Below are 14,360 nucleotides of genomic sequence, written 5' to 3' on the forward strand. Positions count from 1 at the left end.
CAAGCTTCCTCACTAATTCTAGAGCATTTGATTGTCATAAAGAAAATCCTATGTGCTTAGTGATCCTTTCCCAATCCCTCAATTCTTACCTTCTCTAAGCAGCCAAAAGTCTTCTTTATGTCTCTCAAGATTGGTTTATTCTGAAAATTTCACACAAATGCCATTATAGAATATGTGACTTTTTTCATCTAGTATATTACACTTAACACATTTTCTCAAAGTTCATCCATATTGGAGCACATGTAGCAGTTTATTCCCTTTTATAGCTGAATAATATCCCATGATATGGACATACCAGCTTGTCCATTTATCCATTGACAGATATATGGGCTATTATGAATAGTGCTGCTATGAGCACTTGTGTATGAGTTTTTATGTGAGCATGTGTTTTTGCTTCTCTTGAGTGTATAAACTTAGAACTATTGGGTCAAATGATAATACTATGTTTAGCTTTTTGAAAAAAAATAGCCAGGCTGTTTTCCAAAATGCCTCTGGGCACATTTTCAATACTGTCATTCTTCTTTCCCTCTTAACTACCACTGATATTTTCTAAATTCCTATTTCAAGCTTAGATTCTCTTTGGAGCTGCCTATGAACATCTCTACATGAATACCCTACAAGCACTTCAATCTAACACTTCAAAGTACAACTTGCCATCTTCTCCCTGCCCCACACTGTTCCCTCCCCTTCCCACCTTTCCTATTCCCAAATACCAGAGAAATACTAGCCTCCTCCCTCTTACTTACCTTTCACATCCAATTCAATTCTCAGCTCTAAAGAGTCTATATTCTCTATGACTGTCTCCTCTGTCTCTTCTTCATTCCCATTTCTGATTAAGATTGTTAGACTTTCATCTCTCTTTGGGTCCCTCCAGATCTGCTTAAATATGTCTGTTATCACAAATAGACCACTTTTTACATCAAAATCTTTCCAAAGCTGAGTACTGGTATCTCATGTCTGCAATACTAGCTACTCAGGAGACTGATATCTGAGGACCATGGTTCAAAACCATTTCAGGCAGAAAAGTCCATGTGACTGTTATCTCTAATTAGCCAGCAAAAATCTGGAAGTAGAGATGTGACTCAAGTGGTAAAGCTCCAGCTCTGAGTGATAAAAAGCCAAGAAAGAGCATAAGGTCCTGAGTTCAAGTTCCAGTACTGGCATATGCATGAAAAAAATCCTTCCACAGTATGATTCGGAAGAAATATGTCTTCTTTGATTGATAGAATGCACATAATGTTTTAGCAGTGTTGAAGTAGGTAGGCCTCTTATCTCTCTAGGGCTTGACATGCTATTTCCTCAGCCTCAAATCCTTCCCAGTACTTTTCCACTGAGGAAACAAACCCTCACTCCTCCTTCAGAGCCCAGATCAAAAGCTACCCCCTCACTGAAGCCTTCCCTGACTTAGCTAGACATGGTCACTCTTCTCCCACATGCCCATTGAATATATGCACACTTGCACACACATATTTACTAGAGGGTTCCCTAAAAAGGATGCTCCCTTATATAGATTCTTTTCTAGATCATAAGATTCTTGAAGTCAGCACAGCATATATTGTACAAAGGTGAATACAGAGGACAAGCTTTATGACTTTTTTTGACTCTGACTACCTGCTCTGGACCAAAGACGTTAAGTACTTTGCTTATTATCTCATTTAATCCTCTTAATCTTCTACTTAATATCATCTTAAAATTAGGAAGGTGGGTCTGTATGAGATTTAGGGAATTTTCACAATGCCACCCCCTCTGAGGTCAGTGTTTTCTTAGAGGAACCCTAACCTAAACCCTCACAAATTCAGGCAAAAGCCCTCAAACAGAGACCACAGCAATCTCCATCCCCTGTCTAAGAAACAAAGGTTCAAAGAACCTTTGTTGTCTGGTAGACATGTCACCTGCACATCTTATTGGTATGGGCATTTGAACTCAGGGTCTCATGCTCAAGCTCAGCTTTCTTTGTTCAAGGCTGATATTCTACCACTTGAGCCATAGCTCCACTTCTGGCTTTGGGGTAGTTAGAGCTAAACATGTCCCGGATTTTCCTGCCTGAGTTGGCTTGAACCACTGTCCTCAGATCTCAGCCTGCTGAGTAACTATCACCTATGGATCTGACATGGCTCCATCTCTTTAATCTGAGCTTTCATCTGAGCTCATCATAGCCTTTTTCATTCCTCCTTTCTGGGTGTTTGACAATCATCTTAGTTATCTTGACTTTCTGGGGCTGAATGCTTTGCAGTGGAATTGCTCTAAGATGAGAAGACAATTTTCAAAAAAATAACTTTTCTTCAAAGCAGAGGGGAACACAACAACTTAAAAAATAACCCTAGAAGTAAATGAGTTTACAAAGCACTGACTCTTTTTTCCTAATGGATCTTAGATCTTTCCACTGATGGGCTTGGTTGGCACAGACAATAGGGCACTCAATCCCCCATTCCTGTTCTTGGCCTCAGTCCTCTCTGAGTTGGATGATCTACCACGTTATTCAGACTCTGCCTAGAATGTTTGGGTTGGTGCCACCATTAGAGCTGGTGGGATTCTCTGTCCTTTTCAGAGTCTGATTTATTAATTTATCTTTGCAAGGGGAGATGGGAGCACAGGCCTTGGGAAGCTACAGCGTCCTAAGAAGTTTTACTGGTCCTTGAGGGAAATACTGTGGATCCTACTAGCTCCAGGAGTATGGAAGGGACTATCTTATGAAGCCCATCTGAGGCCTTTCTTACAGGTCAGGCTGTTTGGCAGGTATTTCTGCTACTTCTCAATGGTTTCAGTGGCTACCTTCCTACAATCTGTTTCTCTTGTTCCACTTAGGGTTGCCTAAAATATCTCTGCAATGTATCTTTTTCAGTAGTAGCCTAAAATGACACCCCAGGGGAGGTCCCTGTTGAGTGTATATTCAACAGCCATTGCCCATTAGATAAGTGTAACTGATAGAAATACACTAGGGCCTTGATGAATTTCCCAACCACAGGACTCCCTAACCCAGAGCGTCTTATTGATCAGACCAATGTATTTTCCTTGTAGCTTCAGTTGCTTCATGGTGTGTGTTCAACTACTTTTGGCTGAAAGCATCTTGATTCCCACTCAATGGAAATGTCCTCATTCATAGACCCAGTCTGCAGTGACCAAGTCCATCCTATGCTATGTGATCCTGTCATCTTCTGTCCATTATTGTTCTAGCATTTAAAAGTCTGTTTGAGGCTGGCCCAATAGACTTTCCAGGTAACTTGAAACTGGTACTAGGAGATAAAGTGAGGCAGCTAATCACTGAAGCTGAATCTCATGTTTAGAAGGAAGGATATGAATTTGTGTCGGATCTCCAGAGCAATCCTGGTTCTTACTCTTCCTCCCAGCAAGTCTTCTTTCTATTATATGTACCCATATAGACTTTAAAACAGTTAGAAATTAGAACTTACAAATGGTCCTTGACTTGGGTTGATTCAGTTTCTTATGGTTCAGTTTCCCATGACTTCTCAGCTTTGCAATGGTGCAGAAGTAATATGCATTCAGTAGAAACTGGACTTTGAATTTTGATCCACTGTGGGGCTGGTAAAATGTGGTATGTTAGTCTCTAGTTGTGCTGGGCACTGCTATAGTTTTCAGTCAGTCAGGCTATCACATAGGGGAGACAACCCACAATACTCCAAAATGGACTGTGGTGTACATGGACGGCTGTCTTTTCATTGGTTAGATGTATTAAATGTATTTTCAATTGACAACATTTTTAACTTAGGATGGGTTCAATCAAGATGGTATCCCCCATTTGTGCAGCCCTCATTTCAGTCAACCTTCCTGTGACATGATATCTTAGGCTTGAAAGTACAGATTGTTTCCATTTTCCAGGACAGGGCTGGCCCACTGAATGTGGTTGCCTGTGTAGTCTGTTAAGAAGGACTTTGAAGTAGAGTCAGCTCAGAAGTTAGCATGCAATGTCCAACTATGTTTGCCAAGAATTTCCAGACCTTATATGAGCTATTACCTGAAACCCATTCTCTCTAGTTGCCTGTATGGCCTCTTTCCGAAGCCTGTTTGTCTGCTTCACTCATTAACTCTGTGACCTTGGACAAATGACTTCCCTCCTCTGAACTCTAGTTCATTGAGTGTAAAACAGAAGTTGGATCAAATGATCCTTTCTAGTTCTAAGACTCAATTTAGCTCCCTTCAAAGTACATACTTCCTGCCTCTTCCTATTTCAAAACTCCCTGCCTCAATGGTAGCACTCACTGAGTCCCACTGTCTCATTAGGGACATGTTCAGTTCTCAGTCCACTGATAACATGGAGAGGATGGACAGATCTTGAGCCCATTGAATTACCAGGTTCTTCTCAGTTCAATTTGTAAACTCAACCCTCTTTTGCAGGGTTTCTCTGATGATTCATTCAAGTGTACCTCTCATATCCTTGAGAATGACCTTCCAGAATTTTCTTCCCAGTTTTGCAATTAAAAAAAACTTCAATTGCTGAGTTGTTATAGCAGACTGTGTCCCTCAAGAGCAAAAGCTTTGTTCTTCCCTACCCTCTCTCCTCTGCCCCACACAATGTGTTGTTCCAACTAGGCCTCTCACTGCATTCCTCAGCTGCCCCTATCCCATTCTCCTCTTACTTCAGTCTTGTATTCCCCGTAATTTTACTCTATGAGGCCCCAACTGCCTGCACCTCACCCCCTGTCCTCACTAGGCTCTGGTCTTCTGTAGCAACCCAGCCATTACCATCTCTCCACCCTGCCACCCAGCTCCCTACTCATGGTCCCCCATCATGGGCCTCTCCCTCTGCAGCTGCTGCAGTCTGAATAAGCACAAAAAAATTACCACATGTATTAAAGTGAAACTCTTGTTGGACAACTGTGGATTTCCCTGGGCAGGATTTCAGTTTGATTTTCTCAGGGTTCCTACAGAGCCTGAGTTCTTGCCCAGACCCTCCCTGCTCCCACCCCAGATGTCCCTGCCTACAAGGAACCAGAGCCCCTTGCTTCCCTGGCTAGTTCTTCAGGACCAGACTCCCCCCCCCCCCAAAAAAAAAAAAAACACCTTATTTGTCCACTGTCAGGGGACTACGGAACAGAGGGCAGAGCAAAGTCAGCCAAATGGGACAGTGTATCTCTTATGGGGGTGTTGAACTCAGACTTGGGGGCTCCAAGGGCATGGAGCCAAGCTCCCCCTCACTGAAACAGAAACCAATCTTGCAAATAAATACATAAACTGATTACCAGTGAGTCAAGAAAGGCTGCTATGGGGCTGGAGAGCTGAGCTGTCCCTGGCCCCACCCCCTGGCATTTTCCCCAAAGCTTAGGCCCCAGAGTTGCCCAGGAGGGCCTGAAAGAGGGACTAGGTCTCCACAGACTAGGCCCCACCCCAGCATCTCTGCTGAGTTGGGCAGATTTGAGGCTTCCCCTTTTGCCTTTCCCCTTTCTCCATGGCCTTTCCATGCAGAACCCACTCCAGCTCTTTTTGCTTTGCAGACCAAGTCTTTTACTCCTCTTAAATGCCTCTGCCAGTCGTGTCATTTGTCACTGTGTTGGCTTCCTTTTCAAATGCCCACTTCAAAACCTGAAAATGGCTCCAAGTGATACTTGCTTCAACCTCACCCTAACCCCAGCCCCCAGCTCCCTCTTCCACTCTTCTTCTTTCAGAAGCCCAAGAAGATCTTTTGATTTAAGTTGTTCGGACTTCAGCCTGTCCTAAGATGTTGAGAGCCTTGTTCAACCCCACCACAATGCTTCTGGCCAGTATCTACAACACTTAGGCTTTTGGCATCTCTCTCTCTCCCCCTCCCCCCTCTCTTTTGTCAAGCATGGGCTTGAATTCAGGGCCTGGGTAATGTCCCTGAGATTTTCTGCTCAAGGCTAGTACTCTACTACTTTAAGACACAGCACCACTTCCAATTTTCTGGTGATTAATTGGAGATAAGAGCCTCTTGGATTTTGCTGCTGGGGCTGGCTTTGAACATCAGTCTTCAGATCTCAGCCTCTTGAGTAGAATTACAAGTGTGAATCACTGGTGCCCTGTGCCTTCTTGTCTTTATCTTCCCACCACTCCCAGAGTTTCCATTAGAGGGTAGAACCAAGCATTCAGGAATTTAGAGAGACCTCGGGGATTCTTAGAATAGGTCAGAGTACTCTTCTGGAGATCAGGCTGCCCTTGGCTAGAGGGAAAGAACATTGGCCTAGTCCTTGGGCCAGGCTGGACATTCTGGAGTCCACCTATAATTGGTTCCTTCATACTTAAAGCATAGCTCAGTGTCAGGTACATAGGAGCCCTCAACAAATATGCTGAACTTGTTGGTGCAGAAATAAAGCTAATAGGAACACATTTTTAGGAACCTGACATGGTTCTAAAATCCCCAGGTTTATGTGTTTGCTTTGCAAGCCTGCTGTAATACATTATCATAAGCTTCACAGCTTAAAACACCTATTGATTGAGGTTCTATAGATCGGGGTCTGGGTGGGCTTAGCTGGTTTCTCTGCTCAAACTCATAAGACTAAGGTTTCAGCTGGAATCTGAATGAGAATTGACTTGCAAGTTTATTTGGGTAGTTAGCAGAATCCTCTTCCTTCTTCCCTGTAGCTGAAAGTCTAAGGCTCCATTTCCTTGTGGGCTGTCACTGGGGGTCACTCACTGCTTTGACAGAGGTCACCTGCATTACTTCTCAGGTGCCCTCCTCTATCTTCAAGGCAGCAACCATTCCTCAGGCAGTTCATGTCTCTCTGGCTTTCCCTTCTGCCTTTCTCTTTTGCCACCAGCTAGAGGAAAGTTCACTGCTCTTAAGGGCTTCTCTGATTACATTAGGTCCATCCAGATAGTCTCCTATTTTATTGGGGCAAAATACCTAAAATATATCATTAAATCCCTGTGTGTGTATGTGTGTGTGTGTGTGTGTGTGTGTGTGTATCTGTATGTCTGCTTGCACATGCAAGTGTGTATGTATATGTTGATACTGGAAACTGAACCTAAGACCTCATGCTGTCACTTGGCTTTTTTTCTCAAAACTGATGCTTTACCACTTGAGCCACACCTCCACTTCTTGCTTTTGGGTGGTTTGTTGGAGATAAATGTCTCACTGCCCAGGCTGGCTTTGAACCATGATCCTCAAGTCTCAGCCTCCTGAGTAGCTAGGATTACAGACTTGAGCCACTAGCATCATGAAGTCATTTTGAAGTGTACAATTCAGTAGTATGGCCTCTATCCATATTGTTGGATAACCATCACCATCAACTATCTCCAGAACTTTGTCCTCTCCCTTCCCCCAAAGTGGAACTCAGCAGTCTTTTTTTATTTTTTATAGAAAACCTAGATTTATTTGTTAAGCTATTACAAAGACAAAACAATTACCATGGAAAGGACTTTGAAGACATCATTGCAGTTCATTTGATCTGTTATAGAACCTAAGAGAGTGGAAATTCAAGGCTATAACCTAAGAGGCCAGAGCAGAGCAGATGGTAAAACAGGGCAGAGCCACTGCATCAGTGGTGGGATTCGGTTGGGGTTTTCCAGAGATGACAGCAAGGCCTGAATTCATTCATCTGGAATTAGTAAGACTCACGTCCATGTGGAACACAACAGAGGCTAATTCCTGTGTGGTCTTGGCCTTGTCTCTTAAGGGTAAAGATATCTTTACGTCCCAGAGTATCATTTCAGCTTCAGACTCTCTCTTGCAAACCCCACCCTTGTCTACTCACACCCCAAACTCCAGTGGGTTTCACCAGAGTCCCGCTAGTGGTCAGAGACGTGCAGCAAAGGCAGGAAGTAGTGGCCTACTCAGATAAGACCAGACACAGAAAGTTTGGGGTAAGTGATAAACTACAGGCAACCCCTTGGTTAAGTTAATTCACCTTTGTTAATAAAGGTCATAATTTCTTCTGCTGGTGACAACCTGCTGCCTGCCTCAGTATCGTTGTCTTGAGAAAGAACTGGTTCAAGTGAGTTTTGAAGGAAAGAAAGCTTTTCACCAGCCCACTCCACAGTGGAAGAGGTACTGAGTTCCCTCCTACAGTTCCAAGCAGAATCTTAAAGCAGATGAAAGCCCTTTCAGTGATCAACATCTGCATTCTCAAACTGTCCAGCAACTGTTGGTGTGGTATCCACCTCCATGTCATCTTCATAATCTCTTATTGAATCTTCTGTCCAGACTCCAGCCATGTTATACTGACTGCTCACAGATTGAGAAGGCATTCCTTCTAATCTCTCCAGTGTGGCTTGCCCTTCTGCTGTTAAATGGGATAATCCTTCTTCATAGGTATAAAATGTAGGGATATCCCCCTGTCCTTGTTCGTCTGCCTCCACGTCATACTCTTCTCCGTCATAAGCATCTGAGTCTTCATCCTCGGGGTCGGGGTGCAGGGCTTGGCACTCACACATCGCGGTGAACAGCGCCTCCAATCAGTAGTCTTTAAACAAGAACTCCTATTCCTCTCTTCCCTAGTGTGCCTGAAAACCACTGTTCTACTCTCAAGCCTCGTCAATTATACTATTCTATATAGCTCATATAGGTGGAATCAAATCACAACTATTGGTTTTATGACTGGCTTCTTTTACTTACCATAATGTTTTAAAGGCTTATTCATGTTGTAGTATGTGTCAGAATTTCCTTCCATTTAAAGCTGAATGATATTCCACTGTATCTCCCTTTTATAAGGTCAGATGGACCATAAAACATAACAGCTGTGAGAGAGATGGCTCATTAGATTTACAGGTTTCAGGAATTAGAACATGGAATCCTGGGATGATTCCTGGAAATTCTCTGCCTATGGTGGAATCTCCAATTCAGAGATTCTGGCCTTGGCTGAGCAAAGAAGAGCAGGGTGTGTCAGTCATAGGATGCCTACAGGTGAGGGAGATGGGTGTGGGAAATGGCCTGAGTGGTCCAAGAGGGAACGGCCACTAAACTGCACCATATATCTTCCCTGACCCAGGTGCTGATGGTGACTTTCTATGTGTCATTTCTTATTCTGAGATATATGTATTTAACAGGTGAGCAAACCAAGTTCCAGAGACTTAGCCAAGATCTCACTATCAGTAAGAGTAAACATTTATTTAACACCAAAGTCTATGCTATGGACAGTATCACCTCCCCCAAAGTAGAAGTGAGATTGTTCAAGTCCATGAGGACATGGCCAGATGGTTCTTGGTTTCACATCTCACCAACCTCACCCACCTGCACTAGAACAGAATTTGTAACTGCTGGCAGCCCAGTAGAGGGCAAATGAGATGAATGGAATATTGTGCCTCATCCATATTCATATGTTAAAGCCCTAACCATAGTGTGACTCTAGTTGTAGACAGAGATTATGAGGAGGTGATGATAAAGGTTAAGTTAGGTCATAAGAGTGGGGCTCTGATTGGATAGGATTGTTGCCCACCAGAGCAATCTTTCTTACCCCCATGTCAGGCTATATTGAGATGATAGCCTTCCAGCCAGAAACAAAATCAGCCAACACATACATCATGGACTTTCTCATTCCCCCAGAAGTGTGAGAAAAGAAATAAGTCTTGTTTAAGCTATGCAATCTGTAGTATTTTGTTGTGGCAGCCCTAGCTGACTACTACAGCCACCATGCCACAAGCAGCTGAAACTGAGATGGAAAGAAAGCTCCCAGCCCACTTATGCAATTCTATTCTGCTTTGCCCTTTCTGGAATTCACCAGGAGCCAGACTGAGTGTCCTGATGGCCCAGATTGTGGTGCCTACAAGAAAAGGAGAAAGTGCCAGGGTCTGAGGCTCAGGCTAGCTCACTGCAACTGCCTGTGAACTGGGGCTGCTGGAGCAGCTGGGACCCTGGATGCAAGGCCACCTCTCTGACTGAGGCCAAGAAAGTTGCAAAAGGAATTAGCTCCAGCTGAAACTCTGCAGCGAGAAGCAGGGCAAGTGCATAGTGCCATCAATGTGCAATTCATTTGAGATTGTGAACAGCATATTTGGGATGTGACAGCAGACTGCAGGGTCAAGCAGCCAATAGAGCTGGGTTGATTTGGAGGCAGTTCAAGACTCTGAAACTGAAAAGTCACTTTTTTGTGTGTGGGGAGACCATGAGCATCTGTTTCAACTCTGTGACTGGCTCCTCTCTCCTGATGTGGCTGCTTTCTTTTGTCAGAATGTGTAGGTCCCAAATGTGGCCCCAAGACGCAAAGTTTTCAGTTGCTAAATGAGTTGTACAGCCTTTAGGGTTGTGCATGAGTTATCTATTGCTAAGGTAGCAAATTTCCATAAATGTAATGGCTCAGAACAATGCAAATGTATTAGCTCATGGTTTTCATACATCAAGAGTCAAGACACAGTCTTAGAGTCCTCTGCTCAGAGTTGTTTCCCTGGGCTTCAAGTCATCTGATTTGGGTTCTCCCCCAAGCTAATTGATTGTTGGCAGAATTCAGTTGCCCATGGTTTTAGAACGTAAGTTCCCATTCCCGCCCCCCCACCCCGCCCCACCCAGGCTATTGGCCAGGGATTACTCCCCACTGTTCAAGGCCAACCGGAGATCATTGCCATACCAGCCCATCCTTAAACAGTTCACAGAATGATTATTTATGCAAAGTCAAAAAGAGAGCACTAGTTGGTTGCAGTGTTGCTCACCTCTAATCCTAGCTACTAGAGAGGTGGAGGCAAGAGGATCAGGAATTTGAAGCCAGTCAAGGCAAAGCAATGGAGATCGTCTATAAGACAAAATATAAAACAAAAGGGCTAGGTTGTGGTTTACATGATCTTCAAGTGATTGTCTAGCACTTTCCATTTCCAGTACTGCAAAGAGAAGGAACGAAGGAAGGAAGGAAGGGAGGGAGGGAGGGAGGGAGGGAAGGAGGGAGGGAGGGAGGGAAAGAGGGAGGGAGGGAGGGAAAGAGGCAGGGATTGTATTTTGAAAGAATCAGAATCTCAGGTACTTGTAAAACTAGTATGGAGATCCTATGAGTCCTTCATTTCAGGTTCCACAGTAGCTGCTGCAGCTTGTATACCTATAACTTTTTTTATTTGTTTGTTTTTATTTTTGTTTTTGTTTTTGTAGGTCATGGGCTTGAACTCCGGGCCTGGGCATTGATCCTGAGCTCTTTTGCTCAAAGCTAGTGCTCTACCATTTTGAGCCACAGCTCAACTTGGAGTTTTCTGGTGGTTAATTGGAGATAAGAGTCTCACAGTCTTTCCTGCTTAGGCTGGCTTTGAACCCTGATCCTCAGATCTCAGCCCCCTGAGTAGTTAGGATTACAGATGTGAGACACTGGCACCTGGCCTAGATAGTTTTTATTATCAATTTCCTAAAGTTTAACATATATCTTTTCATATGTATATTTACCATCTATATATTCTCCTCAGTGAATGTTTGCTTGTGCTTTTCACTTATTTTTTATTCTTTGTTTACTATTGAGCTAAGTTCTTTATAAATTCTATGTAGATTTCTATCATATGTAGCTTGCCTTGTCTTCCTTATAAGATCTGTCACAGAGTTTTTACTTTTGAGGAAGTCAAATTTATTACCACCTTCTCTTGTTGATCATGCTTTTCATTGTCAAGTTTAAGAATTCTTCACCAGTTCCTAAATCCCAATGATCTCCTAAATGTTTTATTGAACCCAAGTCCCTGTACATGCTAACCATATACTTTACCAGTGAGCTATACCCTCAGCTCACTCTCTATTTTGATTAATTTTTGTATAAGGTATGAGGTTCCTGTTAGGGGTGTGTGTGTGTGTGTGTGTGTGTGTGTGTGTGTGTGTGTGTGCGCGCACATGCAAGAACACACATGCTGGTCCTAGGGTTTAAACTCAGGACCTAGGCCTTGTCCCTGAACTTATGTGCTCAAGTCTAGTGATCTACCACTTGAGTTCATCTCCACTTCTGGCTTTGGGGAGGTACTTAATTGGAGATAAGAGTCTCACTTTCCTCTCCTGGCTGGCTTTAACCACAATCCTCAGATCTCAGCCTCAAGTGTAGCTAAGATTACAGGTGTACCCACTGGCATTCACCTATGTTGTTTTAATTTCTCAACAGTAACTGTGCAAATGCACCAGTACTGTTTGTTGAAAAGATTTGTCCATTTTAGGAGTTCCTGATTAGATTTGGCTCACTCAGGATAACCTCCATTTTGATGAGCTCAAAATCCACTGATTATGGATTTTAGTTACATCTAAAATCTTTTTTCCATGTGGCATTATAAGCATGAGAGTGATTGCACACACACACACACATCCTTACACACTCAAGAGAATGCTTGAGGCGATGCCCTAAAATTCTGTCCATCATGAGCTGTGAACATTAATTCACACTCAGTTTTCTTCTTCTGGATTTGAGAAAGACTTCCCAGTTCTAGGATCTTATCCAAGTGGGGATTAGCTAGTTTGGAAAATTCTAGATGGAGCTAAGTACACGTAGGTATGCTGAAGCCCAAGAAAACCCAGGCTGTTCCTTGCCAGAGTCAAGGTTGAATGTTGTATCCTGACTGAACAGCTCTGATAATGATGTGAAGGTGAATGGGGAAGCATAGAGCATTAGGCCATGAGACTTTTCTTTGAATTTACCAAGTTTGAATTTACCAAGCCAGAGAAGCTTAACCTAGAAAGCCTCACTGATAGAAGAAATGTCCACTCTCTTGCAAATCTATTTTCTTTCTTTTTCTCTTGGTGGTATGGGATTTGAATTCAGGAAGTTTAGGCCTTACACCTGTTAAGATGTTGTGATACTGATGAAATGTGTCTCTGGCACTGTTTATTTGTTTTGTGTGTGTGTGTGTGTGTGTGTGTGTGTTTGTGTGTGTGTGTGTGTGTGTGTGTGTACTTGTCTTGGGGCTTGAACTCAGGGTCTGGGTGCTATCCCTGGATATATTTTCCTCAAGGTTAGCAATCTACGACTTGAGCGCCTTATGGTTTCTTTTTTTAAAAATAGTTCATTTGAGAAGAGTCCCATGGACTTTCTTCCCTCGGCTGGCTTTGAGCCATGATCCTCAGATCTTAGCCTCTTTAGTAGCTAGGAATATTGGCTTGAGCCATTAGCACCTGGCTCAGCTCTGTTTTTGCTGGTTATTTCTAGGGAATGGTCCCGTTTCCTGTCAGGGTGAGAGCCTGAGCTATGTTCCTTATATTTTAGGCTTCTTGTTGTCAGTGGAATCACAGGCTTAAGCCACTGTGACTATCTTCCCTCTGTGGAGATGGAGCCTTGAAGACTTTTTCTGCTTGATGTGGCCTTGAACCATAATCTTCCTGTTTTCAGGTAGAATTATAGGCATGAGCCACCAGCACCTGCCTTGCAAATGTCACCAACATTCAGCTACTAAGTGGTATTTGGAGTCTAAAGATCAGATGTCTCTTAGTCATGACTTCTTTGAGCCCTGACATTCCTCCTGTCCTTCTGAATTCCTCTCTGAGATTCTTATAACATCTCTTCCGTAGGGAAAGGACCCTTCTTGTGGAAGAGAATGCCCAAGCAGAGAGCATTGCAGCTGGTGGCTCTAACAGTATCTTGGAATCTACGAAAATCAGGCTCTTCCTGGACACAGACTTCCTGTACAACCTAGTCCCTCCCCTACTCTGGCAGCACATTGCCTGGAAGTGTTGGCTACACCCCTAGCACCATTGTGACTGTTTTCATACCAATTCTATTGAGTAAAAACTCTTCCTCCAGCTGGGATGAGCATCCTCTATCCTTTTCTGTTCATCACTGTTCTCCACTTTCTCTTCATGGTCAGGAGATTTCTCCATTCCAATTTCTATAGCCACAGTGCCTGACTTCTTTTCTTTCTTTTTTATTTCTTTTTTGTGTGTGCTGGCACTGGGGCTTGAACATTTCAAGCTGGGTACTCTAGCACTTGAGCCATGCCTCCACTTCCAGCTTTTTGTTGAATAAATGGAAATAAGTGTCTCATAGACTTTTCTGCTTGGTATGGGTTCAAACTATGATCCTCAGATCCATAGCTTCCTGAGTAACTAGGATTACAGGCATGAGCCACCAGCACCTGGCTTAGTGTAATTTCTATATGCACGTGGATGATTCTACCCAGATCTCTTGTCCAGTGTTTCTCCACCCCCAATCACTCTGAACAGTTTTTTTTAAGTACTGATGGTTAAGATCAGCTCAAACTGACTGAAACCAGTTCTCTGGGGCTATGATCTGATTACAAGTTTTTAAAGTCCCCACATAATTCTGATGTGCCAAGATTATCATAAGGGATTATCAGATTTGCACTGGTACCTCATCAAAAGCCAAGGTGGGGCGTCTACTGTTCTGGTTTCACAGATTCACAGATCCTGGATAGTAGCAACTCTAAAGATTGTTTGTAGACCTCTTGCACACTACATAAAACTGGTTTAAACTGGGTGCTGATGGCTCACGTCTATAGTTCTACCTACTGAGGAGTCTGAGATCTAAGGATCACAATTTGAAGTCAGCCTGAGCACA

General features: G+C 43.3%; 1 protein-coding gene across 1 annotated transcript; it reads right to left on the minus strand.

Moving 5' to 3' along the window:
- Window positions 1-7,624: 7,624 nt before the first annotated feature.
- Window positions 7,625-13,663, minus strand: LOC125343079 (methylosome subunit pICln-like). The gene is made up of 2 exons (XM_048335377.1): window positions 13,556-13,663; window positions 7,625-8,361 (listed from the first exon to the last, which is right to left on the minus strand). The coding sequence occupies exons 1-2, from the start codon at window positions 13,661-13,663 to the stop codon at window positions 8,017-8,019; spliced, it is 453 nt and encodes a 150-aa protein (XP_048191334.1). The 3' UTR covers window positions 7,625-8,016.
- Window positions 13,664-14,360: the final 697 nt, after the last annotated feature.

The sequence above is a fragment of the Perognathus longimembris genome, chromosome 28 (genome assembly GCF_023159225.1).
Source record: "Perognathus longimembris pacificus isolate PPM17 chromosome 28, ASM2315922v1, whole genome shotgun sequence".
NCBI lineage: Eukaryota > Metazoa > Chordata > Mammalia > Rodentia > Heteromyidae > Perognathus > Perognathus longimembris.